Source organism: Terrapene carolina, unplaced genomic scaffold (genome assembly GCF_002925995.2).
Source record: "Terrapene carolina triunguis isolate 2854851 unplaced genomic scaffold, T_m_triunguis-2.0 Scaffold89, whole genome shotgun sequence".
NCBI classification, from domain to species: Eukaryota; Metazoa; Chordata; order Testudines; family Emydidae; genus Terrapene; species Terrapene triunguis.
The window spans coordinates 32,359,625-32,380,923 of record NW_020664440.1 but is presented as its reverse complement, the minus strand read 5'-3'; the positions used below and the strand labels follow the sequence as shown (position 1 = coordinate 32,380,923).

The following is a 21,299-nucleotide window of genomic DNA, read 5'->3' as shown; positions in this document are numbered from 1 at the left end:
AATCTGACATCAGGAGCTACGCCGGGCATGGGGGCTGCTACCCTGCCTGGTTCTGAGCCCCTCCCCAGGGGGCCTGGGGCTGGGCGAGTGCCTGGAGTGTGAGGGGGTGGGGAACAGGCAGCGGCGTTCAGCCCTGCTGGGGACTGGCTGGTTTCACACCTAAGAGCCCAAGGTTAGCCCCAGTCCAGAGAGAGGGAAACTGAGGAACGGAGAGGGGAACAGACACATCTGGAGCAACCCAGCATGTCTCGGCCAGGGCCAGGGATAGAACCCAGGAGTCCTGGCTCCCAGCCCCCCAGTTCTCACCGCCAGACACCAATCCATTCCCCCAGAGCTGGGAACAGAACCCAGGAGTCCTGACTCCCAGCTACCTGGGGTGTCAAGCAGGCACCTAGGACTGGCCCAGCTCTGTGTGGCTGGGCCCCAATACAAGTCCTGCTGCCCTCTCCCCTGCTCCCCCTTACTTTAGAGCATTGTCTGGGGGGAGGCCTTGAGGAGGGGGTCTCTCTGAGGGAGGTCCCCAGAGTTGGAGGGGTCCCTGGGGGGAAGAGCAAATATACTCGGTGAAGAAGGGGGGCAGGCTCCCGGGGCGGATCTTGCTGTGGAGGACATGGCATGGACGTGAGAGGGGGGTCTCTCTCCGGGCTGGGGGCAGAGTTGGCTGGGAGCCCATCAGCCCTGGGGGGTGGGTCTGTCTGGGATGGGTCTGGTCTTGCTGTCTCTCAGGGGGGCTGCTCTGGGAGGACGGGGACAGGGACACTGGACTGGGGGATCCCTCTGAGAGGGGCTGTCCCTGGAGTGGGAGGGGTCTCTCGGTGGGAGGTGGAGGGGACTGGAGCGGCAGGGTGTCACGGGGGAAGGGAGCTTTGGGGGGGTCTGTTCGGGCTCGCTCGGGGATCGTGTCACCATGGAAACAGGGAGAGGCGCGTCTTGAATGATGTGACCGACGGTGCCTGCAGTGGGAGGAGCTTTTCCCGGCCCCGCCCCGCCCCGCCGTCTTTGCCGGCTCCCGCTCGCTCCCGGAAGGGGCGGAGCAGGAGCAGCTGATCCAGGACGGAGCTGCACGGGTCAGTAAGAGACGTGCTGGGACCCTGGGACCGGCTCCTGGTGTACCCTGCCCAGGCCTAGAACTCGGGGCTCCGTGGTTCCTGCCCTGACCTCCGGGCCCCACCCCGCACCGGTCTAGGACAGAACCTTGGAGTCCTAGCTCCCCCCCGCCCCCTCTAACCATTAGACCCCTCCCCCACCCAGGGCTGGGATAGAACCCAGGAGTCCTGGCTCCTAGCGCCCTCCCGGAGCTGGTGAGTCCAGGCTGTAAGTGCCCCCTGCTCTAACCACTAGACCTCCCCCGAGTTCTTGGATAGCATTTCTCACAGGTAGAACCGGGAGTCTAAACTCCCAGCTCCACTCCCAAGCCCTCCTGTCTAGCTGAGACTAGTACCCAGACATCTAGTCCTGCTCCCCTCCCCCTTTCCAAGCTACTAATAGGCCCAAGCATCCAGACTCCTAACACATCCCTTTCCCCCTAGGCTGGCACAGAACCCAGGAGTCCGGGCTTCTAGTCATGCAATCCTAGTCTAGACTCACCCATGTGGTTTCCATGCTGATCCTGTTTTTTGTGTCCTTTCTTCCTCAGATTGGCTCCAGTCTTTGGCCCCTGAGGCAAGACTCCAGCGTGTGACTAATCCCAGGGCAGGCCTATGCCAAGCCTGTTGGCATGGCCCTGCTCACCATGTCCTGGTGCCAGTGACTCCCGTGGTACCTTCTTCCATGGCTAGAGACAATTACTGGAAGGCTAAGCGGCGCAGACGGGCCAGCCAGCGTGCCCTAAGCCAGAGCCCTTTCCCTATAAAGGAACCACTGAGCCTGGGCCCTTTCCAGTTTGGCCAAGAGAACTCTCCAGCAGCCTGAGCCGTTTCGCAAGCACTCGAGTAGGCACTGCCGCTCCATTTCCCCCTTCCTCAATACAGAAGCTGGGGGCTTGGCTCTCCCCAGACACCAGTGTGTGGCCTCTCAAGGCCCCTGTGCCATGATGAGTAGTACGGGGCCTTTTCTGCAATGGGCCCAGGAGGTGGCCGCACTGCTGCTGCTGCGGGTGCGGCGCACGGTGCTGCAGACAGCTATCCTGCTCTGCGTGCTGTTGCTGCTGCTCTGGATCGCTGTCTTCCTCTATGGCAGCTTCTACTACTCCTACATGCCCACCGTCAGCTATGTCAGCCCTGTGCACTACGGCTTCAGGTGAGTGGGGCACCCCTGGGATGGCCCAGACCCCCCCTGCTTCCTGGGATGGGACAGACTACTTAGGAAGGCTGTAGAAGCTCCTTCGCTGGCGGTTTTCAAAAAGAGGCTGGAAAACCATCTGTCTTGGATGGATTAGAACCAACAAATGCTGTATCTTGGCAGGGAGTTAGACAAGATGACCCTTGCAGTCCCTTCTAACCTGTGGTTCTAGGATTCTGTGCACCACCTGACCACTGCTCTGGGCCATATCTCCTGAGACAGGGCTCTCCTGGGCACCTCCCCAGCCCACACACACTTTTTGGGGTTGTGGGTGCCTCTGAGCTGAGACTTGTTCCCAAGTGTAAGGGTCTGAACTCCTGCAGTAGCAGTGGAAGCGGGAGGGGGGAGGTTGAAGAGGTCTGGGGGAGCTGGTGGCCCCTGAACATGACCCACTGCCTTGTGTCTCACAGGACAGACTGTGGCTTGCCAGGCCCTGATCTCTGCTCCTTCCCCATTGCCAACATCTCGCTGGTCAAAAACAACCGGGACAGGGTAAGTGCCAGTGGGCGTGAAGCAGACCACTGGCTGTCAGCTCATTGGGGTTCTGCCCCCCGGGCACCCAATGGGTGTGATGCTTTTATCTGGGGCCAGCTGGCAGCAGCACTGGGGGGGTGACAGCTTTCCCTGCAGTGGTGAGGTTAGGGAGCAGGCTCCCTGCTCTATTTCTGATGCACTCTCCCTGCAGCGGGGGGCTCTGGGAGGGTTACATGAGAATGGCCATACTGGGTCAGACCAAAGGTCCATCTAGCCCAGTATCCTGTCTTCCGACAGTGGCCAATGCCAGGTGCCCCAGAGGGAATGAACAGAACAGGTAATCATCAAGTGATCCATCCCCTGTCGCACATTCCCAGCTTCTGGCAAACAGATGCTAGGGACACCATCTCTGGCCATCCTGGCTAATAGCCGTTGATGGACCTATCCTCCATGAACTTATCTAGTTCTTTTTTTAACCCTGTTATAGTCTCGGCCTTCACAACATCCTCTGGCAAAGAGTTCCAGAGACTGACATTGCGTCGTGTGAAAAAATATTCCCTTTTGTTTGTTTTAAACTTGCTGCCTATTAATTTCATTTGGTGCCCCCTAGTTCTTGTGTTATGAGAAGTAAATAACACTTCTTTATTTACTTTCTCCACACCAGTCATGATTTTATAGACCTCAATCCTATCCCCCCCCCTTAGCCGTCTCTTTTCCAAGCTGAAAAGTCCCATCATTATTAATCTCTCCTCATACAACAGCCATTCCATACCCCTAATAATTTTTGTTGCCCTTTTCTGAACCTTTTCCAATTCCAATATATCTCTCTTGAGATGGGGTGATTGACCATATCTGCACGCAGTATTCAAGCTATGGGCGTACCATGGATTTATATAGACTTGGGCAATATGCTATTTTCTGTCTTATTATCTATCCCTTTCCTAATGATTCCCAACATTCTGTTCACTTTTTTGACTGCCACTGCACATTGAGCGGCTGTTTTCAGAGAACTATCCACACTGACTCCAAGGTCTTTTTCTTGAGTGGTAACAGCTAATTTAGACCCCATCACTTTGTATGTATAGTTGGGATTGTGTTTTCCAATGTGCATTACTTTGCATTTATCAACACTGAATTTCATCTGCCATTCTGTGGCCCAGTCACCCAGTTTTGAGGGATCCTTTTGTAGCTCTTCACAGTCTTCCTGGGATTTAACTGTCTGCAGATGATACAAAACTACTCAAAATTTTGCCACCTCCCTGTTTACCCCTTTTTCCAGATCATTTATGAATGTGTTGAATAAGACTGGGCCCAGTACAGACCCCTGGTGGATAGCACTATTTACCTCTCTCCATTCTGAAAACTGACCATTTATTCCTACCCTTTGTTTCCTATCTTTTAACCAGTTACCGATCCATGAGAGGACCTTCCCCCTTATCCCATGACAGCTCACTTTGCTTAAGAGCCTTTGTTGAGGGACCTTGTCACAGGCTTTCTGAAAAGTGCGGCGGGATCCCCGGGGTACAGCCTGGGACTGCTGTACCCCCTTAACTCTCCAGCCTGGGTTGTCTGTCACTAGCAAAGCATTGTGAGAGACAACAAGCAGCAAACCCCTCCAGGAGCTGTTCTCACTCAGCCCAACTGGATGTGGAGCCCCACACCCAGCCAGATTGCATGAATGCTCCCAGAGCCACTCATAAATCACAGAAAAAGGCACCAGCCCAATCCCCCCAGCTCCCAGCCTGGCGTCTCAGGAATATACCGTCTTCCACTGTTCAAGATAAGCAGTGCAGGTTTATTACTTGGTTCACCACTTCATCAATGGAAAGTGGATACACACCAGCCTTTGCAAACCTGAGCAGATCTACCAAACATTTCAGGCAAACTCACTGATAAAGATAAACAGTAAAACAAGTTTATTGACTACAAAAGATAGATTTTTAAGTGATAGACAAAAAGTCAGAGTTAGTTACCGAAATAAAATGTAAGCACGCAGTGTAAACTCTCAACCCTATTAGATTGGGTAACATCTAGACCAAGCAATTTTTCTCACCCCACTGGATACTGCAGTTCATAATATACAGGTTTGTCCCTTAAACTTTGGGCCAGTCTCATGTTAGACTGAAGCCTTCGAGTGCCCTTGTTGCTTGCAGCATAGGTGGGGGCAGGAGAAAGGCCCAGCATGTGGCCACTGTGTTCTGTTCTATACCCTTAGTCCATGATGTGCTTGGAGAACACAAGTCCAGGCACATCTGGTGGGTATTGTTGAATCCCCAGGCAAGGTTGATCAATTCCCCTGGTGTGACCTTATGCGGGTGAGTCATTGCATTGTAGCTCCCTTGCTGGACAATGGCTGTTCATTGTTGTTTGACACCTGCCTGGGTGTTGGTTATTTTCCTTGCTGTTGTCTCTGGGGATCTAATATCTGGCCGATTCCCCAATTTACAGCATGTTTTACTGACAACCATAAAACACCATCTCATAACTTCATATGCACTAATGATATACATATTTAGATAGAACAGTGACGTTCAGCAGATCATAACCTTTACCCTGATACCTTACGTGGCATGCTCTATATGCAATATCAAAATTATATATAAATGAGGAATATGGGGATTACCAGGATTCTCCCCCAAGGTATAGGATGTCACACTAAGTAACTATATCCACTGGATCCCCCTTGTCCACATACTTGTTGACCCCCCCCTCAAAGAATTCTAGTAGATTGGTGAGGCATGATTTCCCTTCACAAAAACCATGTTGACTCTTCCCCAACAAATTATGTTCATCTATGTGTCTGTCAATTTTGTTCTTTACTATCGTTTCAACCAGTTTGCCTGGTACTGAAGTCAGGTGACCTGTAATTGCCAGGATCACCTCTGGAGCCCTTTTTAAAAATTGGTATCACATTAGATATCCTCCAGTCATTTGGTACAGAAGCTGATTTAAATGATAGGTTACAGATTACAGTTAGTAGTCTCTCCGCTCCATCTCTGATGCACTTTCCCCATAGCAGGGGGCTCTGGGAGGCTGTGGGGAGAGGCTGCCCACTCCATCTCTGATGCTCTCTCCCTGCAGCAGGGGGCTCTGGAAGGGTTTGGGGGCAGGTTCCCTACTCTATCTGATGTACTCTTCCCACAGCAAGAGACTCTATGAGAGTTGGGGGGGCAGGCTCCCCGCTCCATCTCTGATGCACTTTCCCCCCAGCTGTAGGGTCTTGGGAGGCTGTGGGGCCTCTAGGGTGGTTCAGGAGGGGCAAGCAGCACCCCCTCTCTCTGATGCCCCCTGCTGTCCTGTAGGTGCTGATGTATGGGCAGCCTTACCGCATCTCCCTGGAACTGGAGCTGCCTGAGTCGCCTGTGAACCAGGAGCTGGGCATGTTCATGGTGGTGATGTCCTGCTACACCAAGGGTGGGCGCATCGTCTCCTCCACAGCCAGATCGGTGAGTCTGGGGCCCATCTCAGCCCCCTCTCTGAGCCATCCACTCCACCATTTCAGCACCACACACACCTACATTTCTGGCCTTGCTGCCTCAGGTAGAGGCTCCAGGGAGGCTGAGGCAGGGCTCCCCATGGCCAGGGCCGGCTCCAGGCACCAAGCACCCAAGCTGGTGCTTGGGGCGGCACCTGGAGGGGGGCGGCGCGGCGCTCCGGCCGCCGGGGAGAGCGGGGCCACAGCCGGGCTCGCCGCCCTCCCCCCGGCGCTCTGGCCGCCCTCCCCCCCGCGCCCTCCCCCCGGCCGCCGGGGGAGAGCGGCGAGCCCCTGCGCTCTGGCCGCCGGGGGGAGAGCCGAGCCCCAGCCGGGGCTCGCCGCCCTCTCGCCGCCCTGCCCCCTGCGCTCTGGCCGCCGGGGGGTGAGCTGAGCCCCCGCCGGGGCTCACCGCCCTCCTCCCAGGGCTCCAGCTGCCCTCCTCCCCGGCGCCCGCGGGGGGGGGCGGCCGGAGGCTTTTTTGCCTTGGGCGGCAAAAAAGCCAGAGCCGGCCCTGCCCATGGCAGCTATTCCACCCTTAGCCAGGGGCTACAGTGACTCTTGGGGTAGTAGAGCAAAGAGAGCTGGCAGTCAGGACTCCTGGGTTCTATCCCCGGCTCTAGGAGGGAGTGGGGGTCTCGTGGATTAGGCAGGGAGGGCTGGGAGCCAGGACACTGGGGTTCTATTCTGTGCTCTGCCCCTGCACTCTCTTGGTAATTCCCTTCCTCTCTCTGCAGTGCGACTGAAGCCCTGGACTCCTCTCGGAAACCCTGGGAGATCCTTGGGCAAGAAGCAGCTCCCTGCTGGCAGTGCCCCTAATGGCCCCGGGGAGCTGGTGGGAGATGTTGGGAGGGAGGGGCTGGGCTGGGTTCAATGCTAACATTGGCTCTTCTCCCCCCAGACCATGCTACATTACCGCTCAGGCCTGCTCCAGACCCTGGATACCCTGGTCTTTGCTGGGCTCTTCTTCTTGGGCTTTGCTGAGCAGAAGCAGATGGTCGAGGTGGAGCTGTACTCGGACTACAGGGAGGACTCGGTGAGGGGGGTGGGGGGCTCTTCTGCATTAGCTGTCTGGATTGCTGTGCCTGGGCTGGCTGGCCGGGCCTGAGCTGGCCAGAGCCTCTGCTCCCCACCCCCAGCACGGGAGCTGATTGCCAGGAGTGCCCTGGGTGCCTGGCGCAGAGACCCTCCCTTTTCCCCCGCAAGTAATGGGTTGGGAGCATGGAGGGGGCATATGTGCCCCACTGCCTGGGTTGGGCTGAGGGAGAGCAGGGGGCAGGCATATGCTCGACTATCTGAGTTTGGTAGCTGGGGGTGTGGGTGATTACAGCTCTGTCTGGGTTGGTGGGGAGGGTCACGTACCCTGGCTGTCTGAGTTGGGCAGCGGGGCTTGAGGCAGGTGCATGCCCTGCTATCAGGGTTGGGGATCTTGCGATGGCCCCACCTGCAGCTCTGAGCCTGCCTGGTGTGTGTGTGTGTATGTGTGTCCCAGTATGTCCCGACTGTTGGAGCCGTGATAGAAATCCAGACCAAGCGGATCCAGATCTATGGGGCACAGCTGCGGATCCATGCCCACTTCACGGGCCTGCGGTGAGGATTGGGGGGTACCACTGGTGGGGAGAGAGGGCGGGAGGGATGGGACTGTGCAGCACTGGGGGCAGTTCCTAGTGCTAGGAGACTGCAGTGCACTCAATTCAGCAGCCCCACAAAGCTGATCCCTGTAATCTGCCCCCCCCCCATGGATGATGCTGGGGGGCCTGTGGGTTAGGGGGAGGGCCCATGGCCTGGGGGAGGGGCCTGTGTCTGGGAGGGGGAAGACTGGATCCAGGCTGCAGCACCCTAATGCTCAGGCTCCACCCCCTCTTGCCCCAGGTACCTGCTCTATAATTTCCCAGTGACCTCGGCCATCCTGGGCGTGGCCAGTAACTTCACCTTCCTCAGCGTCATCGTCCTCTTCAGCTACCTGCAGTGGATCTGGGGCAGCGTGTGGCCCCGGGAGCCCCTCTCGGTACAGGTGAGAGGGTGGCTCTATGGGGCTCCGTGGCTAGAGGAGCAGAAGTATGGGGTGGGGCATTGAGTGTGGGGCAGAGGGGTGAGGAAATTGGGGGGAGGGGGGAAAGGGAAGGTGCAGTGTGGACCAGGGGATGTACCCCATGCGAATAAGAGGGCAAGTAGTGGGGGTCTGTGCAGCAGGGTGAGGGAATAGTGCCTGGGGGAGTTGGGGCAGGAGGCTATGCCCAACTATACCGTAGGGGGTATGGGGCCCTGGTGGGGCGGGGGCAGCATTAAGGGGGACTGGTGTTGCCTGGTTCCCCCCACTGTCCGGTCTTCCCCACTAGGTGAACACGCGGGACGGGGCCAGCCTGCAGCAACGGCGAGAGGAGGCACGACGGCGCCTGGCTACCCCCAGGCCAGGTAAAGCAGGTTTGGGGGGTGGGGGCTCTCCCTTTAATGTGTGGGGTTGGGGGGGGGTTCCCATTTATCTGTGGCTGGGTGGGGGGGGGTCCTATTACTCTCACCTGGGAGGGGTGGCGCTGACCAGGTCCAGTCTTTGCCCCACCCCTGCCCTGATGCTCTCTGTCCTGAAGCAGAAGACCAAGAGGAGCTGACAACACTGCAGCCTGAGGCCATGGGGCTGGGCAAGAATGACCAGGAGAGGGTTCCCCAGGGCACAGGTACTGATGATTCCCTTCCAGCTGGGGCGATGCAGGAACCTGAGGCTGGACTGTTCCCTTCCCACTGAGGTGGGGCTGGGACAGGGAGGCAGGGCTGTTGTATTAATTTTGATGGACCCTAGAGGCGAAGGTGTTAACGTGGCCCTATTGCTGCTTGCCACTGAATAGTGTTAACCAAGACTTGGGGGCTGGAGTAGAGAGCCCTCAGCCTGCTTAGCCCCAAACACCATTACAGTCCCCTGGGAACCCTTCGTTAACCATACAGAGCAAGGGAAAGGATTTGGACTGTGAAGGGTTAAGTCAGGCTTGCGTTGTAACAACATCCCTTGTTCTCTTCTTTTCCCCCCCTCCCACCCCCCACACACACTTCTCAATCTTTGCACCAGCGATAAATGGCAGTAACTGTCCTCCAGGAACAGAGAGAACATTAGTTGAGATGGGCTGGAGCTGCTGTTGCTGTTTAAAGTCCAATCCTGTTTCCTAGAAGAAAAACCAATGGGGAAAGAAAGGGACAGCAAATGCAGCTTCTGCCTCTGGTGCTGCTCCTCACCTGCATCTACTGCTGGTAAACAGCCACAGCCACCCACACCTGGCAAACTCGTACCAGGGTTGGGCTGTTCGGGGCAGTGCTTGTTGCTGCCTCGCTAGTCACATGCTTACAGCAGTGTTGCAAAATATGCAGTCTTGGCCAACTAAGGCAAAAGGAGAGGGATAGGAGAGAGAGAAGGGAGGAAAAGGACCTGTGAAGGGGTAGGGGTTCGGATTCAGTCAAAGCCAGCTGAGGTGGTGACGTTGTCTAGATCCCTCTGTCTGGCCCAGGCTGATAAGGGTGTCTCAGGATCAGGAGGTCAAAGGCCCAGCAATGGATCTGGGGGTCCCAGCAAACAGTGGGGGTGGCAGCAGGAAGGAGGGAGCTTCACCATGGCTCTTCTGTCTTAGTCAGCCAGCGTCCCTCTCCACCCGTTTTCCCCCTAGAGTCTCTTCCTGAGGACCCTGAAAGGCAGTGGGGGGTGGCACATCCCATCCCCTTACGTTTTGTTTACCCATTAGCCCTAATTTCTGCCACACCAATTTGGATTGGTTAATTCTTGTTTCCACACTTTGGTTTCAGGCATGATTTTCATGCTGATCTTGAGTCACATCAGTAGGTCTCTGAGACTCGTTGAGTCTTATTGCTGGTGCCCCTTTCCCATGCCTGGTTACTGCTACTGATTAGGGGGACAGTTTCTATTTACTTTTCCAATGAGTGTATGTTTGAAGGCCCAGTCATTACTGCGGGACCCCATGAGCCCATCAGGGAGGGAATCGAGCCTTGAGCAGTGTGGCCTGTTGGCTACACTAGGAGTGGAGGAGGGGACAAGGCCCTGTGACCTGGCCTATCTTGATGCTTCATCCCAGTTGCTATGCAAGGGGGCAGGACCTGGCCCTGCCTCTGACCTGTGCTTCTCCCCTTCCCCCGCAGCTTCCCCCCCACAGCTACCAGGTGAGGTTCTGGAGACAATTGGCCCAATAGGGGACACAGCCCAGGCTAAGGAGCTGGATCTGAGTGAAGGTGGGTAACGCAGTTCCCCAGCTCCTCCCCCTAGGGGCTCCAGGCTCCTCATAACCCAACCCCTGTGCACCAGAGCAGGGGATAGAACCCAGGTGTCCTGACTCGCAGCCCCCCCTCCTCCCCCAACCCATTAGCTTCCACTCCTTACCCACCAAGCTGTGATCCAAGGCTCCAGCATCCGTCAGGGCACCTGGAGCCCCTCTGTACCCAAGCAGGAACCTAGAACTGCACTGTGCAGTAGGGCTGAGGGTGAGGTGTGCAGCTGGGAACAGCTTTGTAGGGGGGAGTGGGCTGTCCCCTGCCCCTTGCCTTTATGGGGGATGGGCTTTGTCTCCTGTGGGCTGTCCATGTGCCCCTTGGGGGTAGACAGATGGTCCAGCCCCTGAAGGAAGGGATGTGTCTGCAGGACCCCTGCAGCTTCCTCCTGCTGGAGCCTATGAGAGCCCCTCCCCCAGGGTCTCTACCTATCACTCTGCTTCCCCCCCACCCACATCTTGTTGCTCTTCTGTAGTCACTAACTGTCTCTCCCCCCTCCTCCTGCAGAGACTGAGTTCGAGTCGGTGGAGTCCTCCCTGTTCACAGATGCCAACTACCCACCCCCTGCAGGGACACTCCTAACACTACCACAGCTGGGAGAGGGGGCTGAGCCCATCCCAGGGGCTGAGATCCGTCAGAGACACGTCTGCTCCAGCTCCTGAGTGCACCATGGCATCTTCCCCCCCCCCCCCCCAAAAAAAAAAACTCAAAACACTGGCCTTGTTCCCCAGGCTCCCAGCTCATGTTTACATTCCAGCCTCCCGGCCCCTCACTTGGAACTGCAGTAATTTTAATAAACCACCTGCTAACGGAGCCAGGCTGCTGGCCTGGGGGTGGGGTGTGGGCAGGTGCAGATAGTGGGGCTCTAGATCACAGCAAGACTGGGGGGCTCTCCATGGAGGTGAGGGACTAAGTCCCTGTGGTGAAGGGCTGAGATGAGTTGTGCTCAGTCTCCTACCCCCTCAACAGAAGAGGGATCCCTCCCTTCAGGATGAGCTGGGCTGGGGTCCCCCAGGCATCCCTGCTCCCAAGAAGGGCATCCATGGCAGCATAATGGGGGTCCCCCAGCTCCCCCATTCTATCGCCACAGATGCACCCCTTCCTGTCTGCTGGGCTGGAGCCTGGGCCGGAACTGGATGGGAAGGGTATCTCCCCACCCTCCTGAACTGAGCTCACTGCAGCCAGGAAGCCAGCGTGAGCTCTCCCGCCTGGCTTGTGTGATGTCTACATTCCAGAGGGCTCAGTAATGGGCGGGGGGGGGGGGGGCTGGATTCCACAGAGGGCTGTAAGCCTGGCAGGGGAGGTGTCTCTGCTCCTGGCAGGCAGCTGCCTTCACTTGTCACCCACCCTGTGGGCACTTGCCCTGTGGGCACCCACCCTGTGATACATGGTTCAGGGCCAGGCTTCTGAGCCCAGCCCATGCATCCTGCCACCCCACCCACCCACAAACTCCCTGCAGCCTTTGCCCTCGTGCTGGGGTGGTGGAAGAAGAACATTGTAGCTGCCAGATTGCCTCTTCCAGCAGAGGGCGCTGTAGGGAGTGGTTCAGGGGTGCTGGCTGTACAGGAACTCCCCTTTATTGGACTCCAGCTTCCCAGGGCTTGGGCTGGGAGCTAAGTAGGTGGGGAGGGGGGAGTGCAATGGTGCTTTCCCAGCATGGGAGCTGCACTTGTTTGTGCCCTGTTTGCAGGGCTTGGGGGGTGGGCTTGCCACCCATGGGGGCACATCCACCTGCAGCTCCTCAAGGCAGCTCAAGCTGCACCCCCCCCCTTCCACCAAGCTCTACGTTGGGGGCAATGCAGGGAGCCGGTTCCTACCCCACTTCCTATCTCTGGACCAGCTATGAACTTCTGGCTGACCTCCTGTAGGCCCCACCTGAGACTGCTCTGCCTGCCAGCCTAGGTAAGTAGCCCCACGCACCAGGGCAGGTATCTGCTCTCCCTGTGCCCCTCCCCTACCCCCTGTGGGCCTGGGGGCTTCATGGGGAAGTTTCTGTCCCTGCAGAGAGTTGGGTTGCAGGTGGCAGAAGTGGAGGGGGATGGAGTGGCAGGGGACAGGGGGGCAAGAAGAGCTCTGGGTCCCTGCCCTGGAGGTAGCCCATCCTCTCCACAAAGACTGTAGAGGAGCCCCCACTGCCCTGCAGTCAAGTTGAACATGGCCTGGTGCCATCAGCCCAGCCCAGTTCAAGCCTAGCAGAAGGGGGCTGAAGGCTGCTGTGGCCATGGCTTCCCCTTGCACCCTGTGCTCTCCCTCATCCTTGTCCTTGCTGCTCCAGTCTGTCACTTTGATGGCAAGAACTTCCCTGCCCAGCCAAAGTCCCTAGACTGCCAGCCAGTGCATGGCCCAGCCCTCCTTGCTGTCTCTGGGCTGGCCCAGCCTGTGGGTGGCCCAGGCATGGGTGCTGCTGGTTGGCCAGTTGTGGAGGGAGTGGGAGGCACAGTCCCTGTCCTGCTGTGGGGCGTTCACCCCTCTAGCTCTTGCCTGACGTAAGAGCCTGAAGCCCTTTCCCTTTCAATGAGTTGGTGGGAGTGTAAGGCCTCTTTGTAAATGCAACGTGGGCTGCAAAGCCTGTGAGGCACTTCTGGGAATATTCCCCCGTCCAGTTGAGTCATCGATGGGACTGGGCAGTCACCACTGGCCCCACTGGCTGCTCTTGGTGAGTCTGTGCAGAATAACGCGCTTTGGTACAGCCAGCTCAGCCCGTTAACAGCAGGGACCTAGGGGAAGGAGCAGGCTGGCTCTATCCCCAGTGCCCACCTAGCCACTGGCTGACAGCCCCAGCTGGTGCTGAGGAAGGTGCAAGAACCCCCCAGTAGCAGAGGTAGAGTAACCTCCCCACAGGTTAGGTCACATCCTCTGAGATCAGCTTGAGCCCTGACACAGGAGCGTTTCCCTCCATTCCCAAATCTTTGCTAGGATTAAGTACCCAACTCTGGCTTATCCTTGGGTGGGCACATACAGCTCCTGGCATGGGGCGGGGGGAATGGCAGGGGGCAGTGTGTAGGCACACAGCTCCTGGCATGGATGTTGGGGGGTTGCAGAGTCCTGTAATGGAGGGGGATGGGAAGGTGACAACCAGGCAGCTTGTAGGGGGAAGGGAGGAATCCAAGGATGTCCTGGGGGTGCAGTGGGAGTGAACTGCTCTCCTGCCCCACCACAGAGGTTTTTGTATCTCAGCACTTGCAGTCCCTCTGCTTCAGGTTGGTTGGAAACATAGGCCTTATCTCTGCACCAATGAAGTTCAGCTTTGACTCTGCTAGTGTCCTTAAGTGGTGCTGCTCCCTACCATGGGGCAGGTGCTCATCCCTGTCCAGGCAAGGTTAGGGCTGAGCACTGCACTGGCACTCGGGAGACCTGGGTTCTGCTCCCACCTTGGCTACAGTCCCCTTGGGCAAGTTGGTGGCCCTCTCTGTGCCTCAGTTTCCCATAAAGCACTCTGAGCTGTGCTGGATTAGAGCTAGAGATGGTTGGATTGGGCTAGTCACAGCCATAGGAGCACTTGTAGCGGTATAATGATAGTAGTGTAAAACCTCCTCCCCCCCCCCCCCCCCCCCCCCTTATACCAGGATACCACCCAGGGGCTAAGCCTCCTTACTCAGAAACACCAGTGGACCGTGCAGCAGCAAGCCACCACTAACAGCACCAGCATGTGTTTTAAACAAGTGCCTTTTTGTCTTGTCTGCCCCTCCACCCTTGCTGGGTTCATCCAGCACCTATCACAGTGGTTGTGGTATTAGGGCCTGTGCCTTTTAAGAGCTTCCCAAACTGTGTGGGCGGGCCGCTGGGAAGCTCTCCTTGTTTTGCACTGGCAGTTGGGGCTGGACACAGATCTTTTACAAACATCTTCAGCAGTGAGTGATCCCTGACCAGCACAGTGGGGTCCTGGTCCAGGATCGGGACCTGCTGCGTCAGCTTAAACCAAGAAACTAATTACCCTAAACAATGTAAAGACCAAAGCAGCCTGGTTTTACATTAAAACTCACCAGACAGTGCTAATGATGCTTCTCCCAGCCCACAGCAGGTGAATACAAAGCTCTGGAGAGACCTCCGTTAATGAACTCTGTTAGGTGCAAAATTTGCTTCTCTCAGCACTGAGATGCAGCTGTCTCTGGAGTGGAGTGAGGGGGGTGTTTATAGAGGGATCCAGATCCCTTGCCCAGCATGGAGACACAACTGTCTCTAGCATGGCCCAAGGGGATTGTTTATGCAAGGCTGCTTTGCCTGGTGCTGAGATGCAGCTAGCTGCCTCTGGGCTGAGGCGTGCAGGGGTCCTACATTGCACCACTTAGTGTGCTTTTTAAATCTTGTGATTTGGGAAGCCTGACTCATGAGTCTGTCACAGTTTGGAGTTTCCAGCATCTCACTCAATCTGTGTTAAACAACAGTTGGCTGGTGCCGGCTGACTTGGCAGAGTCCTAGACCCAAGCCAAGCTGTAGTAACCTGGGTTTAATTAGATTTGGAGCATCCATGCAGGGCAGTGTGTCACTTTTAAGCCAGTGCAAGTTGCAGGTATAGATGAGGCCCCTGGCTGGGAGGAGCCAGGACTCTGACATTGGCATCACTGCTCCCTTCCCATCCATGGCATTTCAGATACTAATAACCCCCCTCTTAGTCTGTGTTCCCCTGAGAACCAGTGGGGAAGCCCCCAGCTCTGCTACAAGCCAGGCCTCTCCTGGAGCAGCCATGGCTCTGAGCAGGATCCAGGCTTTCCCCAGGAGCTGAGAAGCTGCCCTTGGCAGCTCTGTCCTAGCAGTGATGAGCCATGTGTGTCTGTCTGAGCAGAGCCCCCCATCCACCCCAGCTGCTCCTGCTCCCTTTACTCCACATGAGTCACCCATGCCTCCAGTGCGGGGCTGGCTCCCACCAGGGCTACTGTGCACAGTGCAATTAGGGGCTGAGATCCAGGGAACAGACTGTCACTTCCTGCCCTTCCCCTGAGCTCACACATGCTGATGGGGTCAGCATTGTCTGTAAGGGGTGGCTGGCTCCACCAGCCTCTTGTCATATACCTTGGCTGGTGTCTGTTTTAGAAACAGGGATGAATGGAGCCTCTCCGAATGCTTGTCCCCATTGTAAAGAGGGTGAATGTCAGTCTCTGAGACAAGATCACAGAGTAAGTCAGTGGCAGAGAATAAAACCTATCCTACTGCCCAGCCCCTTCTCCCTGCTCTAACCCATTAGTCCCTACCAGCGTCAGGGATAGAACCCAGGAGTCCTGGCTCCAAGCGTCTAGGCCTCTTCCCTCCTAGACTGCCACTACTGCGGACAGCACCCAGGTCACGACTGCCAGGTTGTCTGCCCTAAGCATTAGCCCCCACTCCCCTACTAGAACTAAGGCTAGAGTGCCGAGGTCCTGGCTCCCAGCCCTCCCCATGCTTTGCCCTGGCTGCAGGCTTCGTCCCTGGGGTCTGTCTGGTTCCTGACTGTCAGGGCTGGGCCAGGGCAGGAAGAGTCTGTCTGGAACAGATACCTGTGGCCGGGCAGCTTCCCATTGTCCATCCCGCCCGGGGCCGGCCCTGACAGTGCCCGTGACTCCGAGGGCTGGGCTGGGACGGGGGAGGCAGGAGGGCTGAGCTCCCTGCCCCATCTCTGCGGCCTCCGGGCGGGGGGGATCATCCGGGAGGGACCGAAATGTCCTTATAAGGCAGAGTTTTATGTTCCTTATGGCCACCTGCGGCTCCCCCCCCTCCCCATTCAGGAGCCCCCGGGCTGCTCCGCCCCTGGCAGCCCCAGCTAGGCTGGGGGCGGGGGATGAGCTCAGCTCCCCGACGGGATAAAACTTGCTGCAGCTGCTGGAGCGAAGCAGACGCAACGCGAGAGCAGAGTCGAGCGGTGCCAGCCCCGATCCCCCAGCGCCCCGGAGAGGAGAACCCCGATCCCCAGCGCTGAGCCCTGTCTCGCTGGAGACCAGAGTCCTGTGGCCCCAGTGACCTGACGCCGGTCCCCATCCAGCTACAGGCAGCGGCGGGTGAGTGAGACCGGGGCTGCAGGGAACCCCCATCCTCAGAGTCCTGGGACACCTGCCTGCTGCCTGCAGGCAATTGGCCCACCCAAAGCCCCAGGGGTGTCTCCTTGTGAGGGTTGCTGCGTGGGGACAGCCAGCCCCCCCTTCCCCTGCGGAAGAACCTGTGGGATGGAGCCCCCAAGGAGCACATGGACAGTATTATCCTATTGATAGTTGTGGTTTCAGTTCCAGACCCCAATAGGGACAAACGGACTCCTGGGAGTCAGGACCCCTGGGTTCTGTCCCCAGCTCTGGGAGGGAGTGGGGTCTAGTGTGTGGGAGTGCGGGTTGGGAATCAGGACCCCTGGGTTCTGTCCCCAGCTCTGGGAGGGGAGTGGGGTCTAGTGCGTGGGAGTGCGGGTTGGGAATCAGGACCCCTGGGTTCTGTCCCCAGCTCTGGGAGGGGAGTGGGGTCTAGTGCGCGGGGGCACAGGTTGGGAATCAGGACCCCTGAGTTCTGTCCCCAGCTCTGCCACTGACTGGCAGTTTGTGTGAGTTCCTTCCCATCTGTGCCTCAGTTTCCTCTTTTGTGAAGTGGGGGCAATGACCTTGCCCTGGCTCCCAAGGGCTGTATAGCTCCCTGGGATCTTGTAAGGAGGCAGGACTGGGGCAGAGTGCTCTGATGGAGGAATCATACCTACCCCAGTATCCTGTAGCATCATCTCAGCTCAGACACTCACACTGTCCTCTCTCTTCCAGGAACCATGACCATCCTCCTGGAACTCTCGGCTCCAGTCCTCACGGCTGCTTGCCTCCTGATCCTGTGCCCAGAGGGGGCTCCAACGAGCATGGGTGGCTCCCTACCCCTTCCCCCGAAGGGCCAGAGCCACTGGCCCTGGCTCCATGCACAGGAGAGCAGCCCCCTTGCCTCCTCCACCCCCCAGCACGACTTGGGGACAGACTATTACAGCTATGAGGACTTCTCCACCCCGGATACCCCAGAGATGCCTGGCTTCCAGAACCCATCCCATCAGCCTTGTGTCTATCACCATTGCCGCCACCTGCAGACAGCCTGTGCAGAGTTGAGCAAGGATACTGGTTGCCTGTGCCCTGGGGTGACTGGCCCAGATGTGCCCCCGGAGCCACCCCAGCTGGGGGCAGTGCACGTCACTGAGTCGGGGGCCAGCCTGCATTGGTGTGCCCCCTCCTCCACAGTGTGGGAGTACCGACTGATGTACCAGGCTGATGGGGGCCACACCATTGCTGGCCCCATCTTCAACAGCACTTTCCGGATGGCAGTGCTTGGGGGGCTGCACCCCAGCACCTCCTACCTGGTGTGTGTCATGGCAGCCAACCAGGCTGGTGCCAGCCCCACTGATGATGGGAGTCGGGCCCATGGACCGTGCCGCACCATCCGCACCCTGGCCCCCCAGCTTCCCTACGCATATGTGGCGGCAGGACTGGCGGCCATGTTCGGTCTGGTGGTGGTGTCCGCGCTGACCTGGCACTTTGCCCTGCGCTCGAGGAGACGGCAGTTCCACGGCTCCCAGGACAACATCCTGGATGGGGAGGTGGGGCCAAGTGGGGTGGCCAATGGCTTATACAGGGGCGAGGAGCAGCTGTAGGGGCACCTGAACCCTCCAGCCCCCAGACACATACACTGCTGGCCTGGATCGGAGTCAGCCCCCATGGACTGTCCAGTGCAGTGGGGACCAGGGCTGGCGGAGAAGTGGAGTTAGCGGGGGACACCACCTGACCCAGCCAGAGCATGATGCCCTCCCCCACTCCACATGGGGTGAGGCCACTCAGGTCCTGATGCCCCCCCCCCCATTTATTTATTTATTTATTTATTTATTTATGTATATAGTGAAAGGTGGGGGGTCCTGAAGCATCAAGGGCTGTGGGGAGGCCCCATGGGGGGGGGAGGGGCAGAGGGACCTATAGGCAGAGGCCCTTGACAACCAGTATGAATCATTCTGAGTAACGAGTCCATCCCGCACCAGACCACCTGTGCTGGCTCCAGTGGGTGGGGGAGTTGCCTGGGGCTCCCCCTGCTTGTTGTGGGGGGAGGTCACCCCAGTTGCTGTTGCATGTCTGGCCTCAGGGCTGCACCCTGGGACCACCTTCCCCCCGCATAGCTGGGATGGCGCGGTGTGGGGAGGAGCCATGGCAGAGGGCTGGTCGCCGAGGTGGGGAGGCTGGGGGTGTTCTGAGCTGCTGCAATGTGAACTTGTTTGTGTTGAATAAAGCCCAGAAGCAATGTCCTGGCCGCAGGTTTGTCCCTCGTCTCCTTCAGCTCCTCTCGGTTGCATGGAACAGTGAATCATCACGGTACCCCCCAGCGGGGCTCTTCCCCCCACTTCCTGGACAGTCTGTCTGGACCCAGCTCTGCTGGGGTTTCCGCTCACAGCCGCACCCAGCAGTGTCACCCTTGAACCACTGCCTGGAAAACATGATCCATCCCAGATGTGTGTGAGAGGGCCCCAGCGCAGAAGGCAGTGGGAATGAGGAGCAGCCCCCGCCCTCCTCGCTCTGGGGGTTCTTGAGGAACGGCCCAGCTCTGTACCCTGACTGCTGGGGAAGCTGTGGTGCCCAGGTATGTGAGGGGCAGCCCAGGACAGATGGTGCGTGTTGGGGGATGTTCTGCAGGTCCCAGGTAGGGTGACCATACAGCAAATGTGAAAAATTGGGACAGGAGGTGGGGGGTAATAGGAGCCTATATAAGAAAAAGATCCAAAAATTGGGACTGTCCCTATAAAATCAGGACAACTGGTCACCCTAGTCCCAGGCACAGGCGGGAAGGAGGTGTTGGGGCAGAGCTCACCCTCACTGCGCCGGCCAGCAGGGCTGAATGCATGGATTTGATACCGTCCGCATTCAGGGCTGGGCACCCAGTGCCAAGGGGCCTGGCTGGGCATGGAGGTGGGGAGATGCCTCTGTCTAGTCCAGCCCTCCTATGTGTGTGTCCTGACCCCAGCTGTGCTGAAGCCAGAGGGACCCCTGAGAGTGGATTGACACTGAGATGGGGCAGTAGGGGAAGGCGTTGCTCCTGTATTGTTGTGACGCAGCCATTCATGCTGCAAGTTGTGTAATCTGGGGAGACATCACCGTCCCCTGGCACAGGAACCCACTGGTATGGGACGCAGTGTAATAACGGGCCAAATTGCAGCCACTTCCCTTCCTGGCACTTGCTCACACAGACATGCAGGCACGTGGAGTAACATGTGTGCACAGAGAATCGCACGCACAGAGAAACATGCAGATACTTGTAATGACATCCAGACGCAGGCACTGCGAATGCCACACGCACAGACATGCACACATAGCATGTGCTAAGGGAGCCAAAGCCCAGCCCCTTCCCCTCCAGCCCCTCGCCGACAGACAGTGTCACACACACACACACTCTCTCACACGCTCGCTGCCAGGCCAGGTTTTCCGTGCTCTCACCACGCTGGCTGCAGTGCTGTGGAAGCCGGGTGTCAATGGTGGGCACTTTCAGAAGCTGGTCCTGAGTCACTCGCATGCCAGACGCTGAGCATCCCCCGAGCTGGCATGGCTTCCCAGCACCGCCCTGACACTCACCCACAGACACTGAGCCCAGCACTTCCCTGCCATGGGGGTGTGAATGCTCAGGCTGGGGCGTGAGCCCAGGACCTGCCTCTCTGCATTAGGGCACTCTGGGGGATGGGTCAGGTAGGAGTGTGTGTGTCTGGGGCTCTCGCTGCTGGGCACTCAGACGCTTTGAGGGTGCAGTGATTTCCCAGGCGGCGCCTGATTACAAAGAGCTTAGAGTTTTGGGACAATCGTCTGCCTTGAAAGCTGTGAACACCTTGGGTCTGATGCTCACACATGCACCAACACACATACACTGCAGCACATAATACACTCACTGACGCACTCACTGTAACACACACTTGTTGACACTCACTGTAACATAAATGCACACCACACACCAACATATGCTCACTATAACACCCCCACACATACACTGAAACATGCTCATTGACACACACACACTCACTCACTGGAACACTCTCACACTCATTGACACTCGCTGTAACACACAATCACTATAACACACACATTTACACACACTTACTGTACCACACACACACTCCATGTAACACACATACCAAACACACACAACACATTCACTGGAACACGCTCACTGTACCACACACTCACACTGACATATCACACACCGATCCACATGGTCACAGAAAAACACACACACCATGTTACACACATGTCACCCACACTCACTGTCAGACACTCACACAGACACATATATTCACTGTAACACACACCCCGCCCCTCCACACAAACACCACGTCAAACACAAAGACACACTCTTTGTAACCACTTCCCCCTCCATGCATGTGCATTTGCCCCTGGCCTGTCTGGACACATGCTGTGTGCTTCTTGGTGCCGTGCAATGCTGGCTGCAGCCCAGTGCACAGAGGGTTAAGGGTGGCACCAGTGATTGGGGCTGGAGAGGGGAGGACGGGACAAAGCCTCTTTCATTCCCTGCTTGGAGAGTTTCCTGTCTGACCTACATACCTCCCCACGCTGCCCTTGGCCCTGGGCCAAGGCCACCGGCTCTGTCCCAGCAGGCATGGGAGGGGGCAGTTTAGCTGAGCCATGAGGTAGTGGGGGGAGTAGTGTCAGGAGGGGCCGTGGGAAGGGAAGGGAAAGAAAGGGTCCAGCTGAAGCAGAGCAGAGGATGGGACAGGAAAAGCCATGATGGGGAGGGAGGGGGAAGCATGAGCCCCAGCCCGTTCCCATGACGGGCCTGCCCTGGGGAAGGTGCTTCATGGCATTCAGGGCAACAATCCACCCTGCCCCCACAATACAGATCAGTTCCC

The 21,299-nt window shown here is 57.6% G+C and overlaps 2 protein-coding genes across 3 annotated transcripts; both read left to right on the top strand.

Annotated features, from left to right (window-relative positions):
* The first annotated feature begins 1,641 nt into the window (after positions 1 to 1,641).
* BSCL2 (BSCL2 lipid droplet biogenesis associated, seipin) lies at positions 1,642 to 11,180 on the top strand. Of its 2 annotated transcripts, XM_029911183.1 has the most exons (10): positions 1,642 to 2,238; positions 2,691 to 2,772; positions 6,057 to 6,200; positions 7,128 to 7,262; positions 7,719 to 7,816; positions 8,099 to 8,240; positions 8,566 to 8,641; positions 8,818 to 8,901; positions 10,364 to 10,453; positions 10,997 to 11,180. In XM_029911183.1, the coding sequence occupies exons 1-10, from the start codon at positions 2,030 to 2,032 to the stop codon at positions 11,149 to 11,151; spliced, it is 1,215 nt and encodes a 404-aa protein (XP_029767043.1). In that variant the 5' UTR covers positions 1,642 to 2,029; the 3' UTR covers positions 11,152 to 11,180. The 2 variants fall into 2 exon arrangements, with proteins under 2 accessions (XP_029767043.1, XP_029767044.1); XM_029911184.1 differs by lacking the exon at positions 8,818 to 8,901.
* Positions 11,181 to 16,184: 5,004 nt separating this feature from the next.
* Positions 16,185 to 18,689, top strand: LRRN4CL (LRRN4 C-terminal like). The gene is made up of 2 exons (XM_024204235.1): positions 16,185 to 16,458; positions 17,194 to 18,689. The coding sequence occupies exon 2, from the start codon at positions 17,199 to 17,201 to the stop codon at positions 18,057 to 18,059; it is 861 nt and encodes a 286-aa protein (XP_024060003.1). The 5' UTR covers positions 16,185 to 16,458; positions 17,194 to 17,198; the 3' UTR covers positions 18,060 to 18,689.
* Positions 18,690 to 21,299: the final 2,610 nt, after the last annotated feature.

Bases quoted from the DNA above. Each gene is read 5' to 3' on its own strand.
- BSCL2 (XM_029911183.1), top strand. From the start codon at position 2,030: ATGATGAGTAGTACGGGGCCTTTTCTGCAATGGGCCCAGGAGGTGGCC. The intron at 2,239-2,690 runs GTGAGTGGGGCA...TGTGTCTCACAG, and splicing joins CCTGTGCACTACGGCTTCAG to GACAGACTGTGGCTTGCCAG. The intron at 6,201-7,127 runs GTGAGTCTGGGG...TTCTCCCCCCAG, and splicing joins TCTCCTCCACAGCCAGATCG to ACCATGCTACATTACCGCTC.
- LRRN4CL (XM_024204235.1), top strand. From the start codon at position 17,199: ATGACCATCCTCCTGGAACTCTCGGCTCCAGTCCTCACGGCTGCTTGC.